We start from the raw sequence: 18,889 nt of genomic DNA, 5'->3' as shown, positions 1-18,889 counted from the left end.
AATTAGGTATAAATGTTTGTGTAATATGCACAAATCGTAAAAGTTTTACTGCATTCTCAACTTTCAGGATACACCGTAGAGAGAGACAACGAATTGGCTTCATATAATATTATAAATCAATCCTGGTAAGAACAGTTCAATAAATAATGTTAATGCAAAATGTTAGTTTGAATATCCTAAGGGCTTGTTAATATTCCAAACCCCGTACATACACATTTTGCACAACTTTGTAATGCAATTAATATAATGTAAAATATTTTTCTACTTGGTGATATTACGAAAGTAATAAGTTATTTGTGAAGTACACATATTAACTTAAAAAATTAAAAATCTTTTATATGATATTTAAACAGATTATCTTTTTTGATATTTAAGCACAAACATGTACTTATTTATGTAAACGTTATTTTTAATAATGTGTGTGACAATATGAAAAAATATTATTTTAATGAATTTAGTTTTTTTTTGTATTTTACAAAAAACACATTACAGTTCTTAGAATAAAAAAAAATAAAATACGTAAAATACGTTAAATTTCAATTAAACTAGTATAACTTATGCATATGTATGAAATTTACAGCAAAGTGCAAAAGATGAAGACAATAAATTGCCTTGTATAGATTGCCGATATTACTAGTATTTATACATGAGCGCCATCTCATGTTTTCTCTCCACAATTGACTACCATATATTTCCACTAATGTTACCAGCTAAAGAACATAGTGCATACACTAACTTTCATTAAATGTTTAATAAAATAATAATTTTAAGTAATTATAATAGTTGCTTTTTTAATTATATAGTTTACGTAAATTTGAAATGTGTTTTAAAAACAATTGATATCGAGATAACAATAGATTTTATATGGTGACATGGTAATCATCTTAAAGGGGCTTGATAGGACATATAACAGAAAAGTTGACTTAAAGAAGTTGTATCTCAGAGAAGCATAAGTGTGTACAGAATATTAAGTTTTTTTATTTATTTTTTTTTATTTTAAGGGATGCTTTTATTAACAAATACATAGATAATAATAAATAATCTCGTCACACGATAAATAAATAGTCGATGATGTCGCATTGTTTCGCGACTGTAATTGACGACATATTTATTTATTTATTTATATTATTATCAACAATTGTGACCGTCGCGATAAAATACACTTACAACAACTGTCTGTACATTCTGATGGAAAGATGATAATTCTAATTATCTTTCGGCGTATGTGATACACTCAAAGAAAGAATTAGCAAATGGCTTTGTCGATTTCACAAAAAATACTTAATTTCTACAAAATAACACACGTTCTACGAAAAAATGTTTTAATTAAAATTTTCAATTTAATTCTACTCGCGCGCCGTAGAAGATACTTCGCTGTCAAACTTGATCAAAAATTTAATTAGCTCAATTAAGTCTTCGATAAGTTTTAGTGTTAGAAATTCGACATCAAGCTCGAGTTTTGCCAAACCGACAAAACGATTCTACGATTATAGCCAACGCGCGGGACGTCGACAGTCTTTGAATGTCAGGCTCTCGTTAACTGACTCGTCTCGTCAGCACCGATCGTGAGATTAGCATTGCATGGTTATTTTTGGCGTGCGTTTCTTTGGTCGTGTCTTAGGTACCGACGTGCGATCGCGGAAATCGCGTTTGAAGGCAACGTTAGACGATCGATGCGTCATTAGTGGGGCATTAGAACGACTTTTAGTTGTAACTTGTTGAGCTGCTTCCGGACGAGGACGACGCAGAGGAGCCTGGCGAGCTGTAAGAACTCGAGCTGCTGCCGGGCGCGTAGTAGCTGTAAGCAAGATTTTGGGCTTCCACACCGTTGGTCGGCGTCCAGACGCGGGAATACGGTCCGTTGCCGTCCCACGTGTTGACGGGATCGTAGCTCGACGGTGTCGAGGACATAGGTGGAGCGCCATATGTCGATGCCGATTCCATAGACATTCCTATATGATCGAGATAAAAGCAAAAATTCAAAATCTTTCTAATTTTTTTTCAAACTTTAATAAAAGAACAATATTTCAAACTTAATTAAGCAAGAAAAAATGATACTTAAAGATATATATACAATTTTAATATATTGTCATATTTATTTAGTATGTGTTTATATTAGTAGTGTATCTATTTATTGTAGAATATTGACACCAACAAACAATTCTGTTATGTACGTACCCATCGGCATCATCATACCGCCTTTCTTGAAGAGCTGCAAAGCGACGAATCCGATTACAATGAGAAGAGCGAGCTTCGACAGAACGAGAGCCTTCAAAGCTTTCAATCCGATAATGGCGACAAAAATGGGCATTAGAGCCTTCAGTTTCAATTTCAGCAGCAACAAAAACGGCAGCAGAAGTTTCTTCTTTAGAAGTCCACGAGCTTGATTCGTGGCTACGTCGTTATTCTTGAACTCGACGTCGAGATCGGCTAAATTCCTGCTGGGTCTGTATTTCAAACTGGCGTCGACGAAGGGCAAGTCAATTCCGTATTCGAAGCTCTTCAGATATTTCATGGTTCTAGCGACGATCGCCTCGTCAATGGTTTCCAGCGACCTGGCCTCCGTGACGGTTCCAAGCTTGTTGTCGAGGTAACCCAGAACATGATGCTTGAAACAGGACGTCCAGGATTCCGCTTTCACGCACTCGTTCAAGGAGCTCGTCAAGAAATCCTGACTGGCCGCGCACGATCCAATCAGCAGAACAATCGCGCTTATCGATGCTGTCGGTCGCATGTCGATTTGTTTTTTTTTCTTCGTCGTCGCACAGAAAATTTTTTAAATCGCTCGCGTTTGTCCTTCTGTCTTCCTGTTTCTTTTGTGAAGACTCGCGTTATACCACGTGGTTAATAAACGCGACCGATTCGTCCACTCGAGACGCGAGCGAGCGATGATCGGCAATCGAACTGCGACTGACAGAGGAGTAGCCCGCGTCTTTTATTTAATTTGTCCCCCTTGAATCTATGTTATTAGGTCGCACATGCCGGGAATAGTCGATCGAAGGGAAATTATTCAAATTTCACTGGCATAGAGTGACATACGTACCTCCATATCTTCCCGAAACCCCCGTGACTTCTCCTTACGTCCATTCACTTAAACGCGCGCATAAGATGCAATGCACGCGTGTACACACGTATTGATTGTCGCGTACGTCGTACACGATGGCATGCGACGGCACACGGGAAACGGAACTTGCGCCTCGGATCTTTTTGTCTTACGCTCTTACTTGGCTCGTCGTAAACTTTCAGGCGTCGGTTTAGCGGTTCGCGCACCTTCTATGATTACGAGAATGATGTCTAACTGTCGCCGCCGTTGTTTCTAGCAAAAACCACCAGGTGTATCGTATGAAAATTAGTTTCCTTGAAACGCACGAGATTTATTATTGATTTGGTCTGTTCTATAAGCTACGGTTTCACGTTAGTAAATGAGTGTGTGAGGATATAGTCAAATACAATTTACATGTTGTGATATGTAAAATGATTAAAGCAAGAAAATATTTCCATGGAAATTACACATGTCACATAATATGTTAAAATAGTGAAATGAGAATTGTTTTGGAACGGCTTCCAATTGACTTTCATAAGAGAGGAAAGTGACACATTTGTATGTAGATTTTTCTTAAGTATCTCATAAAGTCTTGAGATGATGACATATTTATACGTAGGTTTATTTTAAGTATTTTATAAAATCTCAGATCTAATTTATGAAAGAAACAATTTTTTATGAGTTTTTAAAAAGAAATGACAACTTCCGGAAGTACATCTCATATGTAAATAAAAACAATAGTCTTTGTTGAAGCCAGTTTTTGAATATTAAAATATTCAACATGCATGTTATCAAGGTTTAATTGCGAAATATCACATGTATTATATGTAGTTCTACGTGAGCCATTGGATTTTACTTTCTATTTTTATAAACATGTAGAAATTTGGTTTCAGAAAAAAATGCTAATTTTTAAACAACTTACATATTGTAGAGTTTGTATGCATAAAAAGGAGAAAAAAATATAAGATAATAATTGTCTTTTTATTATTGTAAAAAATTAGAAGATATAGGTCGGGATATCACATAGAGTTTCAAATCTTTTATTATACAGGCGACCGCTTTTAAGATCCAGGATCCCGCAAGTGTTTTTCTTGCGCAAAGCATCATTGTTTGTTTACTCAAGAATTGCTGACTCGCCAATTGCTCGTAAAATTCATACAAATTTAATTACTAGCTATGTCACACATGCCTCATAATTAAATTTTTACTAAAAAAGAAAAGTACTAAAAAGAGTGCACTTTTGCAAGGAACCAACTTTAGAGAGAGAGAGAGAGAGAGAGAGAGAGAGAGAGAGAGAGAGAAAGTTTATGGTTTTTTTAATCAAACCATATCATAACTAAAAAACTTTTCAAAGTGCAGGTGTTCTGAAGACATTCTTCTTGCTTTTTGTGTAAGTGACTGTTCTTATCACTACCTAGACCTGTTATTAGCTATTATTATTGTGATAAATTCATGTGTTTAAATAGAAATAAAATTAAATTAAAAGTTGCAAATAAAAAAATTATTACTATTTTATATTGCAAATGACTAAACAATGAGTAATTTTCATTTACATTTTATTATAAGAATATTACTTCCCTCTTTCAAGGTAAATAAAATGTTTCTCTCTTCCGCGTTTATTAATTGTAATAAAATTAATAAAAAAAAAAAATACTAAAATATCTGTATCTTTATATATTTTTTCGACATGGTATATTTTATATATTTATTTATTTTATCATCTATTTTTTTCTTTCTCTAAAAAAAGTAAATTTTGATGTTGATGAAAGACGTCAGAGGCGTTAAACAAACATGGTATATAAAAATGACTTGCGGTAATAATTTATTAAATATACAGCACAAATAGGAAACTAGATATTTTACAAAAGCGTCGATAAGACAATAATGATATTAGGATTGCGCGTGAGCGGAATATGCGAGATTCTGAGCGAATTGCGACGACGACAGCTGATCCTGATCCTGGAAAGACCTGTACTGAGCTTGATATTGCCACGGTCCATGAGCGATGGGTGCAGCGTGACCGTCAGCGGCAATTTTCTTGCAGAGCTGGAAAATGGCCATACCAACGGACACGATGAAGCTGAAGAACGAGAGCTGCAGAGCGTTCCATGCTTTCAAACCGAGCACTCCTATAGCCAGAGGAATCAGAGTCATCGCTTTCAAAAGAACGAACACCAGAATAGGAATGACGACTTTCTTCAGCTTGGATCTGCGGGCCTCATCAACGGCACGGCCCTGGCCGAACTTGAGGTCGAAGGTGAGCTGATCGTCCTCGATGTTGCGCGAGCTCACCTTCACCGTGGAGTCCAATGGCAGTTTGAAGGTCACGTCGTGAGAAGCCAAGTAGGATTGCACGGTGTCGAAAAAGGAAGTCTCTCCGCGAGCGGACACTTCCTCGACGGGGTGCGAGTTGCGTGTGACCTCCATCGTGTCCGACACCTAAAAGTACCGGAGGATGAAAATCGATGTAAATTTATAACAAGAGAATCTTGTTAAAAATTATCAGACGCGTCAGCAGGAAATAAAACTTATAATCGTAAATTGAAAAACAAACGAAAGCTCTTTCAATTATCCTGAAGCGTTACCATAATTTTACACTTGCCTTGAAGTTATCCTTGCTGAAGATCTGGTCGAGCAGATTGAACACTTTGAACTTCATGCACGCGATCTCGTCGTTCTTCTGCGAGCACTCGGACCTGGACTGGCCGACCATTTCGTCCATGGCGCTTTTCCAATTTTCGTTCTTGGCCGGTTGCGCGGCAGCGAACGCGAGCAGGGTACACAAGACGAAGAGCTTCATGTTCGCGAGGGGGGTAGGTTATCCGTTCGTGAAAAAAGGCTCCGCGCTATACACCTGTATGATGAATGAGGACGATCGCGGCACGACGACTGATGCCAATGGGTTGGGCAGTACGGTATTTATACGAAGGCCTATCGTTGAATCGCACGACGCACGTCAAACAGTCGCGAAGAATACGCCCCCACTTCGGACATGAATTTTCTTTTCGTTCAGTATGGTCTTCGATTATTGAGGCCTCGCCACGATTCACGTCGCGACTACTTGATGAGGGAGGATAGACGAGAAACGAGCGTGAGAGGTCGCGCGACACACGCGGCACGCGACATCGCGAATCCGGGGTAGCAGCGCGGCTTCCGTCGATGTGCCAATAGGTCATACTTTTTGGCTCTTGGAAACGCGATGGAATTTGTGCGATATTAATGGGTAGTTTGCTTTCTACAAACGATATCGAAAGACCCACTTATAACGATGGATGTTTGTAGAATATTTTTTCAGAAGCATGACACGGAATTCAATTTTTGATAACGAACGCATCCTGACTTTGTAATCGGATTTAATTCGTTATGACCCGAGCGAACGCGGAATTATTGCCGAGTTAATGATTGGAATTACATTAAAAAGTGAAAAGCGTTTCTTCATTGTTTTGAATTTCTTTTATATGAGAGATATGTATCAACAAATAAATAAATAAAATTACAATTTAACTTTTGTGACGTAATAACTTATTGTAATATTTTTTCTTTTTAGCGTATTTTAACAATATATACATTGAAAATGTAAAAATTAGAATAATATTATAAATATTGAATTTCGCTAAAGCTTTCTTTTGCTAAAACAATATGAAAGTTTTACATTCTTGAAATTTAAAAAAAAACCTGATAGAAAATATTTTATTTGTTTTTTTATTAATTTAATTAATTTTATTTATAGCAAATGATCGGAAATCTTGCATACACTTCTTAAGAGTCTTTCATCCTTGACATCGAAACATTGCCGTAACATTGACATTGAATCGATCATTGATTCACATCACGATCATGACTTTCCACACGAACGCGTCGTTAAAGCTCCTTACTGTCTTCGCTCTCTCCGTGTTTGTTCATACCGTCATCGACAGCTCGATCTTTTGTAGACGCTGCTAATTTCACCCTGTCAGACCTAATTAAATTCTCGCTCCCGATCGAACTCAAAGTAAAACAGCGTACATCAGCGATGCGCGCTGCGTATGAATTTCTCGTGTGAAAACGGACTACTATCGAAGACACTTGAGTCCTCTGCCCGACTTCTTCTTTGTCGTAACAATGAAACGGCAATTGGAATTTTGGGTCGAGTTTGCATAAACATTCAGGCCGTACAGCCGATGAAAAACGTCGCGTTTTCGTAGAATTACTAGTTCTCGTGATTTTACTACGATTTGTTTATTGTTGACAATTTAATTGCTTGGCAACAAAAGCGTGTTAAAAGCCGCAAATCGTATTACACTTTCGTTTCTTCTTCAAAGATGTAGAATTTTGATAGAAAATATTACTGTTTAAGAACTGAAGAATATATATGTTATAAAACGAACAAGCTGCTGAATTGAAGCAACTTTTTTGATAAAAATATGACACTGGTAATATTAAAAAAAAAAAAAAAAAAGTTTACGTGTTCTCTTTTATGACATGCACGTAACTACTACGTTCTAATTATGGTAATTTAAATGTCTTGTTATTCAAACTGCATTGTAATTAAAAAGCGAAAACATAAGACAAGGTAAATAAAAAACACTAATCACTTTCTCAATTTAAAACTAATACTTTTATATTTCTTACAAAATATTACTTTTTACTCTCGTGTTATATTTTTATGTCATTCGCGTCTCTTCGGAAAAAAAAAATAAATTACATTAAATTGGAGAAAATGGAAAGTAATCGACAAGACTCGTTTAATGAAATAATATCAAAAGTTTTATTGTACAAGAACATGCTAAACACACACTAACACGATGAATAAATATTAAATAAAAGATCTACACGACAGAGATGATGAGGCGGTCAATTTCGTTCTATTTCCTATAGGCCCTATAAGGTCCTTGCGGTGCGGTGTCCCAGTGAGGTGGGTGCTCCACCGGCGGGTGTCCATAGTGAACAACCTCGTAAGCGACTTTCGGTTTGGTCAACTTGAAGATCATCATTGCTCCGCTAAGAACCAATGACAGGAGGCCCAAAGTCAGAGCCTTCCACGTCTTCAGAGCGATTAATGCGAGAGCGAGCGGTACCAAAGCGGTCGCTTTGAACTTGAGACCAAGCAGAAACGGTATCATTACCTTCTTGACAAAACCACGACCTGAAAATTTTAAATCAATTTATTTAAATCTCTTTAAAAAATCTCAAAATCTCTGTTTGACGCAAAATTAGATTTGTGATTCTTAGATGTGTGGTTCTAACGCGTGAAACGCGAACGATACACAAGAGAATGTCAAATGAATGTCAAGATGTAACGTGCGATTACCTTGTCCGCTGGAAGAGTCACTTAGGGGAACTGTGAGACTCTTTGGCATACTGTCGACTAAAGATCTAGGAACGATGTTGGATCCGGCAATGGCCTCCGGCAGTTTTGCCTCGAGCTGATGGCTAGACAGATACGCGTCTATTTTCTCGAGCATCAGCGTCCGCAGGAGTTTCCTTTTGGTCGGATTCGCGGCGTCGTATTGCGCGGGATAGCCCTCTTCCGTGTTATCCTCCGATGCGTCACGGGATTTAACCACCGCTAAATCCTTCGTAATTGCCAATCTGTCTTGTTTCACAGCGTCGGTGAGGTAAGCCACCACCTTCGGTTTAACGCACGATAGCATAGATTCGCTATCTGCGCATCTGTGACGTTTACAAATTCGTGTATTCGTGTTATAAACTGTGTTTGTGTTTAAGTTGCAATAGTAATTCGTAAAAGTATTCTTTGATAATTATAAATACTCTAAATATGTGAATATGGTGTGTTACAATAATTATAATGTATGTCTACCTGTGATAAATTTGTCGCAGAACATTGACGGTAGTTTCCGTTTCTTGCGCACTAGTGAGGGTAGCCAGAAGGGCTGCGGACACGATAGTGGTAAAGATCCTCATGGCAGCACCCACCGATTTACCAGGCTAAACACCGAATGCCAGTACGAACGAACTCAACGGGGTTTTATAGCCGATGGCAGCCGCGGACGGCCGATGAATTTTGATCAGAGACGTGTTGTCGGCTTGGAAAGAAGAAAGCCTCATTATATCTAGGGTGTCGATTTTCACGAGCTCCTTCGTCTCTCTAAGACAATTTCGATTTCGAAGTCAGCATGAAATATTTGCCTCCATTTTTGGATTATAACCGCTACATGTATTCAGGTGAACTATGTTCAAAAGAGTTTTTGGTTAAGTCATAAATCATCTAAATATATATTCTACATTTTTTTTCTTGTTTTTTTCTTTTGTAAAATCACGCAAAGAAAATCGATATTAAAAATATTTTAAGAAATTTAATTTATAGTTTTTTCATTCATGTTTCGATTTGTTTTTTTAGATCTAAAACTTTAGGGAATATTAAAATACGAGTTTGTTTTGCTTTCTTCTGTTAATATGTTTCAAGTTTTCTAACATTGTTAATCGTGCGAAGCGAAAAAACATTTTTGACAGCTTTCTCGGATTTTTGTTTCATAAAATAACAGTTTTATTATACACATACAGTTATATTATATGTCAATAAATAATCTACGATAACATATGTATGTTTAATTTGCCACAAGTAAGGCTTGAAATGTCTTTATTTATTAAAATAATCACTATTGACTTCACGCGTGAAAAAAAAAAAACTATTTTCTCAGACATATTTAAAAAAATATCATGTTAATAGATAGGTATTACACAATAAAATATATTATTCAATTTGTTACAAAAGAAGACTCTAAATGTATTTGTTATTTAAAAAATCATAGCAACGATGATGTTAATTATGACATTTGTTACTTGTACGTACGATTTTATAATGCAAACGGTTAGAAAAATAATGCATAAATAACATAAACGTTGATTTATAATATTTTATTACACTTAAATATACACGATCAAAATAAATAATTTAGTATAATATGCTTATTAATTTTTTACACTGTATTTTAATAAAATAAAATTAATAAGATAACATTAAATAATAACATTTGCTGGGTATGGCACCCGAGTATGTAATAATAATAGTAATTCTCTAAAATATTAAGATTAAGAAGTATACAATACTTTTATATAGCTAAATCGCAGATATAATTATTCATCGCGCGTTTGTTTCTTAACTACTTTTTACATTAAATGTCGGACATATTGTGTACACTAATACATACAATATTTATGAGAGAAGAAGTTTCATATATATTTTCATGTGATTGTTCATACGCGAAATCTTATAAAGTTAATAACATCACAAACTGCAGTTAAATAATTCTTCTTACACAAATGGTAAACAACTTTTGCAATGTGTGTAATTACATTTCATGCGTTTACGCTGTATTTGTTCTCTTTTTTTTCATCTTTAAGATATTTGTTTTCAAGAATAATCAAATAAATTAATAATATTTTTGTTAGATTCTTGACACACTCTATATTCGAAGTACATAAATATTATCTAACAAAATGCCACACAATCCAATATTGTATCAATGTTATTATCTATAACTATAGATATACATATATATTGATGATATTTGTAGAGACTTTTTTGACAACGTGTCAACAGTCCATGGAAGCTTTGATCACAAAATCTCACCGATTTCTCTTCAGTGTGTCACTAACTCTGAAGAATTGGCATAAATTATCATAAGTAACAAAATCAATTAACTTTACATTATTATTAAGTATTATTGTAAATTTCTACACAGAATACTTCAATTTCTGTTTTTTTTTTTTTTTTAGTGGAAAGGTTTTAGAGAGTTCTCGCGTGTACGTACATGGCAGTATTACAGTTTTTAAATATTGCATTTATAACAGTAAAACAGTCAGTTTTCTTCTTATCATTCCCTCGGAAGGCTTATTGAGCAAACGTGTAAGTCTAACGACGGACATTTTAAATTCGTCGTATTATAAATATGCGCAAATTACTAGAAAAGTTCTACATTCATTCGATGTTGCTGTGACAGGGATACGTTCTGAGACAATTTCCACCTTCTTGACCTAGTCTGGCCGCGTTTAGATATCTGAGGAATTTTTTCGAACTCTCCGTCACGTCAGAAATAAGCTTCAATTCCTCCGGATCTCTGAAATCATATGCAAATTAAGCTTGGTAAAAAACTTAATGTAATCATAATAAAGTTAATCGTGATTATTGCGCGAGTGACGCGACGCGCGCTAATATCTCTTTGAAAGGCGCAATCATTCCAAGTCTTAATTAACGCGCTCGTTTCAAGCCGACCCGATTCGCGTAGCTTTCTTTGCTTGTTATGTGAATTAATTCCACAATACACAAACATGTTTTCGGAGTCCGCGAAGTAATTTTTGTCCACAAAAAAAAAAACTTATTCTTGGAGATTTGAATCAGTGTAATTGTGCGTAAGTGAGCTATCTGCAGATCGTTCCGGATTTAATAAAACCGTTCTATTTATTTCCGGTTCGTCGAGTAGATGGCACAGTTGAAAATTATTTTTATAATTTGCGCCGATTGCCAGTGAAAGAGAATGTTAAGCGAGACAAAGCTGAATAACGTTACACTAACGTAAGATTTATAATCGGAATGACGAAAAGCAGTAAGAAGAGGAACGATTATTTGAGAAAAAAAAACAAGAGTAGCGGAAATATCGAGCAAAATTGAAGTACAAAGCTGAATAAGTCTGGTTACGATGTGCAATCAGAAGCAGCGATAAAAAGCGGCAAAAAAAGGAACGATGCGACGGGAAAAAGAGAAAGAGAAAGAGAGAAAGACAGAACCAAAGTCGACCGGTGACCCGATTTAACGCGATTCGGAACGCAGGCGGGCGATCTCCACCTTTCTCTTTTGTAATACACGCGGTAACTGAATCAATAATAAGCCACTCCGCTGCATTTTCTTTCGCGTACCTGGAGAGCTCGTTCGACACGATGTTACTGTGCGGCGAGTAGCTCGCTGGGTTTTTGTACATGCTGCACACGAGCAATTCCCGACAGATCTCGTCGTGGAAGCTCAGCTGGTCAAAGATATTTTCCAGCCGGTCGATTATCGGCCCGTAATAGTCATCATCTGTTTCTTGTCGCGAGATCGATATAGTCGAGCTCTTGGAAGACGCGACAGGTGTCAACAGCCTCTGCGGATGAGGAACCGGTCGCGCGTTTGTCGCGAAAATCGTGTTGTACGGCGTCTTCTTCACCGGCGTCTTCGAATTCAACACGGAGATCGTCGGCTGAGCGGGTCGCCGATTGTGCTTGATGTCGTTCACATATCCGGAGTAGGCCAGATTGTGCGCGTTAGCCGAGTTGTCCAGGTGAGATGACGCGATCGGCTTTACGTTCGGCGCGTATTGCGGCAACCCGTACGGACCCGAATATATCGAGTTCGCGAGAGGTGAAACAACGCGGTTCACGATCTGACTGGCCTCTTCGTAAGGTTCGTCGTAAGGCTCGATGCCCCATTCCTTGAGTTCCTCTACGTCCTTCCGGTATTGAATGTGAGGATGATCGTACTCGTCGTAGCCGTCTAAATCGTTGTGATGACGATGATAAAACGCCGGGACCGGAACCGGAACTGGCACGTGATGATGGTGATGCGCTACCTGAAAAAAACAAAATTTTAGTAAAATAGTTTTATGCGAATATATCTAAGAAGGAAGAGAAAAAAAGAGAGAGAACAAAAACTGTGCGCGTACTTGATGATGGTGATGGTGGAACTTGGTGGCGTGGTTCGAATAGTAGCTGGAGCAGAGCTTAAAGATGTGCGCGAACGCCGGGATGAAGAAGAGCAATAACTTGAGGAAGAGTTTCTTCGCGGCGCCAACACCGAACAGGAACGGAATGACGAACAGAAACTTTACTTTGATTAACTTGATAATCAAGAGAAGCGCCAGGAAGCTCGTCAATAATTTATTTTGTAAGAACTTTTCTATAAAATAAAATATTAAATGTATAAAACATTACGCGTTCTCTATTGCTATAAATTAATTGTAGATATCAAAACACACGTTTCTCTCTTACTAAATTTTTTGAACAAGATTCGTCCTTCCTGTACGTCTTGAGTTCCGAAATCCACTCTGAGAAGAGCGCCATGCTCGTCTATCTCGCGCGGGCTTATCTTCACGGTGGCGCCTTCGAAGAAGAATTGCGGAAGTTGAAGTTCGTAATTTCTCGTCGACAAGAACTTAACTGTTTTCCGCCGGAGAGCGTTCGTAACTTCCTCAAGCGGCGATTCCGGTTCTTTAAATTTTCGATCTTCCGTCTCGTCGTCCGCTTTCTTTTCGCAATCTTCTGCGTCGACGTCATCCACGAGGTTCTCGCTAACGTCGTTACGACTTTCCGTTAATTTAGGACACGTGTCGTAGGTGACATTTGTGTTCCTCGTAAGTATCAGACCGTCGAAGACGGTGATATTGTCCTTCTCGATGAAGACGTTGTCGAGATACGTGTACGCGTTTTTCTGTATGCACGAAAATGTCACTTTCTTGTTGCAGTCCCTAAAAAGCCCGTGCCACAGTTCGTTGCCCGTTTCGTTGATGCTAAGCTTGTCGAGATTCAGGAACTTCGCGTACATCCTGAGCTTGTCAGCGCTGAACAGTTCCGAATACGACGACGTTATCGAGAGACACAACAGAAACACCGTCGTTACTCGATACATCTTCGAAATCACTTGATTAAAGTCAAAACTACGTTTACTTTTTTTTTTTTAATATATATATTCTAACTTCGTTTAACTTGTGAATGACCAGAAGTTTGAGGTAAGATCCCGGAAGTAATGCACGCTCTGAATCACCATCTACCGGCGTCACTGATCAACTACTTATCTAGTAACTAGAACAGGTGCACTTTTGATTTCGCGTGAGAATCATCGTCCACGTGCCGCGTCGGATTCTTTGGTTTCTACTCGCGTTCATCATATGTCTTTCCTATTTATCGGAGATCTCGGCTGATCAGCATCGGACCTCTCCCACTTTCTGTCGCCGAAAACTTCTCGACCTTCTCCCACTCCCTTTATCGGCACCGACGGTTCTCTTCTTCTCTTGTGTTAGTTCGTTTTGATCCGGCACATCCGTCGCACAATCGCAGATTGTCGCACTTATGTTTCATCGCAGATTATCAATCATCACGCTATTGATCAGTATTTGTCACTGTCGCGCATCATGTCTTTTGTTTTGACCTTTTGTCTTTTCTTCGTTTGCCTCACTCTTTTTTTTTTTGTCCCTTTCTTTCTCACACTTCCGTCGAGACGCGCTCCGTTCGATCTCCAGCTCCGCACTAACTACGAGTCTCTCCGTTCTCGATTGCAATTCACCTGAGCGTCAAGTGTGTCAAAGGCCCTCCTACTCCGTCGGCAAGCTCCGTGGAAGGTCATTATCGTCTCCTCTCGGACTGCAACCGGACAGGTTACACACGCATGCTTAAGACCGTTCGGCTTCTGGCTCGAATCCTGGCCTACAGTAAATTGGGCAGTGGGGTATGTTTTGAACGAGCAAGTGGATCGGATTGAACACGAGTGTTACATCTGGTTAGATTATCGAGATTGAAAGAGATTATAAAATAATGTGAGGGGAAAATATAAATTTGTATTTTTTTTTAATATAAATATTTAGTCAGAATTAGATGCAACATACTTGAGAAGAAAGTAAAATGTAATTCACACATATGTACGTGTACATGTAAGACCTGTTTTGGTGTATTTTCAATACACAGATGCATACATGCATGATACAATAGATTTTATATCTTCTATCAGATATCTTGATTATGTATACTTATTGTATGTTATCATATAGAGATGATAAAGTGTAATTAAGATTTAGCATGTTATATAGTGTCGCCTTACTTACGAGAAAGCTAATTATGATTGTTCATACGCACACATGATCTGACAGTTAGACTTTGCCTTGTTGAAAAATGATGATGATAAAAAATCTGCCCGCGAGCTAATATGTGGTTGATTCATCGTTAAAAGTAGGTAGTTATTTATGAGAAGTATACGTTAGTCTATTATATTGTTCAATTCTGCTACAAATGTAGATTACTTTTTCTTTATGTTGTGTTTCAATGTTAGTAATTTATATTACTTGTACAAAGTTTATCAAGATAATTAAAATAAAAGTAAAAAAAAACATATAAAAATATATAATTATGTAAATATATTCATATATGTGTGTAAATATATTGTTATATTTATATATTTTTTATATGCGTAAATATAATAAAAATTATAAATAAATCATTTTTGTGTTCTATTTTTTGTCTCTTTTTTAGTTTTTCTTTCACATATTTCTTTTTATACTTATTGTTCATAAAGTAAATATGTGTCATGGCATACATTTTTTCTTTCATCCAAAAACCAGAAAGATCAAAAACAAGAATAAATATACATAAAGATTAGACAGTAAAACTAGATTTCTGCTCAAATGTACACGAAGTAAAAAATTAATAAACTACGTAATATTACAATTTTATGTTTGTTTTTGTATCTATTTAATATATTTCTTGTCTTGCTACCGCATGTCAAAATGTGAACAAGTCAACTGCAAAAATATTGATATGCAGATAATACTCGAGTACTTTACTTTTATCTTTTGTGAGCGAGACGCAATGTTAACATACTTTTACTTTATAAGATATCTTACAGCGTCACTGAAGAATCATTTATTTACTCCGGTTAAAAACTTGCTTACTCTTCATCGTCTCTTGATACGCTTGAACATAAATGAAACAAACAAGCTTTATGTTACCTATACCTGAATAAATCTTTTCATTCACAGATTCCGATAAAGTGTGTTCTCATTATTGCAATCGGCAATTCTTTTTGAAATGCATAGAATATATTTTTCAATTTATTTCTGATTAAATTTGCAATTAGATATGTCTTCTTTTTTTTCATTGAATATTAGAATCTTTGGTGATTTCAAGTATATATCGCAATGACCTAGTAATCTTTTACCGAAATTGTTTTTATAAAAAAAAATGTTTTTATAAAATTTCACGAATATACTTTTGCAATATTACAGAAGTTACTGATTTCTTAAATTTTTAAATGTTTAAGTATATATTATATTATAAAAAAACATACGATAGCAGATAGATTATACTTAAAAGGAAGAGAATACTTGCTTACTTTATTTTTTTCTTAATACTTTTTTTATCTTTCGTAAAAAAACTGATACATGTTTTTTATGATGTTTACTTTGACAATGAATTGACAATGAATATAACTCAATGTTTCGAAAACCATCAATGTCGAAGAACACATAAAGAAACAGGAAAAACACCGTTCAAGGTAATCGGGTGGACCAAGCGTGGACTGACGAGCGCAGTTCGACCGGATGAATTCCATTGACCCACTAATGAAAGGCGCTAGGTAGGTTGAGGCATGTGACCGGCTTACGCCGAAAAGCGACGAATGGATTTTTTTACGCACATGTGCGTGTTTGTCCACACAGAATCGCCGGACACAAGAATTGTAAAAATTTCGTTCCGCCGTGCGGATGTGTCTTGTCTTTGTTCGCGAATGCAATATATAACGACGTGTGCATAAGCACGCGCGCCGATTTTACTTCACTTCTCTTCTTTGAGAGCAGTTCTCGATACCCATGGAGGAACAAGGGGCTCGTTCACAACATTCCAGTGTAACCCAGTTCCGTCCTTACCTATTATTTATCAAGCATAATAATGCAGATGCGCGACAAACGTTGCCAAGATGCTTTTTCTCGGAAATGAAGACAATGTTATGAAAATATTCTCACGCTTTCAGCTTTAAAGCGATATCTGCAATTTAAAACTACTTTCAGTGTAATTATTCAAAGATTCACAAAGCGGTAAATTATGTATGAATAAATGCGACACACATTAGCATATTATTTAAAGTGTTTAACACTGAGCGTTGACCGCTTAGTAGAAATCGGATGTGTTTTTGGAGCCAAAATAATTAGTTTTGCGCTATATATTAAATTGTTGCTATTAAATAAAAATAATTTTGCAAATTCTTTGCAAACATATTTGCTTGTTTTACTTAGATGAGTAAAACCAATTATTCATAAATAAGATAGTTACTGGAAAAACTTAATCGTCACATTCAGATATGAATGACGTGACGTCATTTCAACGCGTTAAGCTGCAGAAAATATATTGATAAAATAATTGGATAAAAGAACTCTGCTTCACAAGTAGTGTACAACGCGTAAGTATAACTCAAATTAATTTTTAGATTGAAACTTAAATTTCGCATTATTATGTTGTACCGATGTATGATTTAAAAGGATTTATAACTTGATGGATTGTTGTGATAGCACTAATTTATAACGTATTGCAACATGTGCGCGCTCTCTTATCTATCTCTTCGTTAATTACTTCTCTTACACTGCTTTACAATCTCAAATGAAAGGAAGCAATTTGTGCCAGTCTAACGGATTAGTCGTACCACACGCAATATATTAGAAAGTATTTCAGTTTACACGTGGTCGAGAAAATTGCCAAACCAGAAACGCAAACTTTGACTTCAATTTTTACGACAAAAAAAAAAAAATATTCGTTTGCGTTGCATCGGAACTGGTTTGTTCACACATGCACGAAGTGAACCAAGCAACTGGGACACGTCACATATTCACGGTGAGTAAAAAAAAAAAGACATAAATCTTTTATTCGAAAAAACTTATTCGCGCCAAAAACATATTGAACGATCTTTAAAATAAAATACCAATTTATGGGGAAATGCTGGGCATACCGAGTTTGATGATTATCTTTTTAATTACTTCAGTCTCTTAGAAGTTCTCTAGATTCTTAATTTTCCTACTTTGATGAAAAGTGATGACAGTGTCTCATTCACTTGCCTACCTACTTCTTTCTACAAAGCACAGAAAAGCATGTAAATACAACATTATCGCACCATCTCAGACGGAACAAATGATATATTGTACACGGTATGTCTGACATACCGAGATCAACGTACAATTTCCGTTACGTCAACTTTGAGAAAGGAATATATCTTTCGTGACAAAAACTTCTACTACTGATAAGGAAAATAGATCAAGATATGCGCAAAAAAAAGTATACTTTCTTGTACTTATATTAGTATAATATTAGTTAACGTTTTAGGAATGTGAGACAGGAAATAGATAATATTCACAAAGTTTCTTTGCACAAAGACCGATTTCTTACAAAAATAAATCATATTTTGCACTTATTATTCTGTTGCAAAAACAAAATCACGTGTTAGGCTTGTTATATTGGTTTTTTACATATCCGAGTGTAAATGTCGGAATAAATTATCACTTAGACTTGAAGCATCTCAGATGAGGTAATGCAAGAAAGTGAACCCATCCTTGCGCACGTTGCACTGTTACTATTTCCGGAACAGTGGGAACCTCTTTTTGTCGAGCGAGAAGAACACTTTCACCAATTTTCCTGATCGGTCGCGAAAGGGAGCGGAGCGACCGATTGTATCCCGTTGATCAGTAGGTTATCTAACGGTGAGACCAACAAACAACCTCGCGGTTTGAAGCGGCCACTTCCTCATCGAAGGAATTAAAAGAGAGCGGGGAGAGAAAATCAAATGCACGGCCATAAATGCTCGCGAACTGTCCGACAACAACGGCTGACGTGAATCGGCTTTTGCCGTTACTCTTTTCAAATCAGATCGCGTTGTCACTGAAAAAACTACGTGTCGCGAGTTTTAAGCAAACGGTCAATAATGTGGGTCGATCATCGTGCGAGTAAAAAGCTCCGGGGTCACTTAAGAATTTGGTCGCGTGTAACGTTTGACATGCAAAATATATTTAAATTTCTGTGGATTTTTAAGTAGTCTCCATTAAACGGTAGAGAATATAGTATATTAATTCAATAATTAATTATGTATACAAACATGTGGAAAAATACAATATCGATAGAATCGTT

General features: G+C 36.5%; 4 protein-coding genes across 4 annotated transcripts; all 4 read right to left on the bottom strand.

Annotated features, from left to right (window-relative positions):
- Positions 1-871: 871 nt before the first annotated feature.
- On the bottom strand, positions 872-2,899 carry LOC109855129. Its single transcript, XM_020428994.1, has 2 exons — positions 2,179-2,899; positions 872-1,952 (listed from the first exon to the last, which is right to left on the bottom strand). Exons 1-2 carry the CDS (start codon positions 2,732-2,734, stop codon positions 1,705-1,707), a joined length of 804 nt encoding a protein of 267 aa, XP_020284583.1. The 5' UTR covers positions 2,735-2,899; the 3' UTR covers positions 872-1,704.
- A 1,941-nt stretch (positions 2,900-4,840) lies between these two features.
- On the bottom strand, positions 4,841-5,918 carry LOC109855130. The gene is made up of 2 exons (XM_020428995.1): positions 5,646-5,918; positions 4,841-5,482 (listed from the first exon to the last, which is right to left on the bottom strand). Exons 1-2 carry the CDS (start codon positions 5,841-5,843, stop codon positions 4,934-4,936), a joined length of 747 nt encoding a protein of 248 aa, XP_020284584.1. The 5' UTR covers positions 5,844-5,918; the 3' UTR covers positions 4,841-4,933.
- A 1,852-nt stretch (positions 5,919-7,770) lies between these two features.
- Positions 7,771-9,211, bottom strand: LOC109855120. The gene is made up of 3 exons (XM_020428981.1): positions 8,844-9,211; positions 8,334-8,695; positions 7,771-8,168 (listed from the first exon to the last, which is right to left on the bottom strand). The coding sequence occupies exons 1-3, from the start codon at positions 8,945-8,947 to the stop codon at positions 7,888-7,890; spliced, it is 747 nt and encodes a 248-aa protein (XP_020284570.1). The 5' UTR covers positions 8,948-9,211; the 3' UTR covers positions 7,771-7,887.
- A 754-nt stretch (positions 9,212-9,965) lies between these two features.
- On the bottom strand, positions 9,966-14,342 carry LOC109855134. Its single transcript, XM_020428999.1, has 4 exons — positions 13,007-14,342; positions 12,682-12,914; positions 11,900-12,588; positions 9,966-11,103 (listed from the first exon to the last, which is right to left on the bottom strand). Exons 1-4 carry the CDS (start codon positions 13,641-13,643, stop codon positions 10,965-10,967), a joined length of 1,698 nt encoding a protein of 565 aa, XP_020284588.1. The 5' UTR covers positions 13,644-14,342; the 3' UTR covers positions 9,966-10,964.
- Between the last annotated feature and the right edge of the window lie 4,547 nt (positions 14,343-18,889).

The sequence above is a fragment of the Pseudomyrmex gracilis genome, unplaced genomic scaffold (genome assembly GCF_002006095.1).
Source record: "Pseudomyrmex gracilis isolate BER0280 unplaced genomic scaffold, ASM200609v1 scaffold_81, whole genome shotgun sequence".
Taxonomy (NCBI): Eukaryota; Metazoa; Arthropoda; class Insecta; order Hymenoptera; family Formicidae; genus Pseudomyrmex; species Pseudomyrmex gracilis.
The sequence above is the reverse complement of the archived record's forward strand: the minus strand, read 5'-3'. Positions and strand labels throughout refer to the sequence as shown.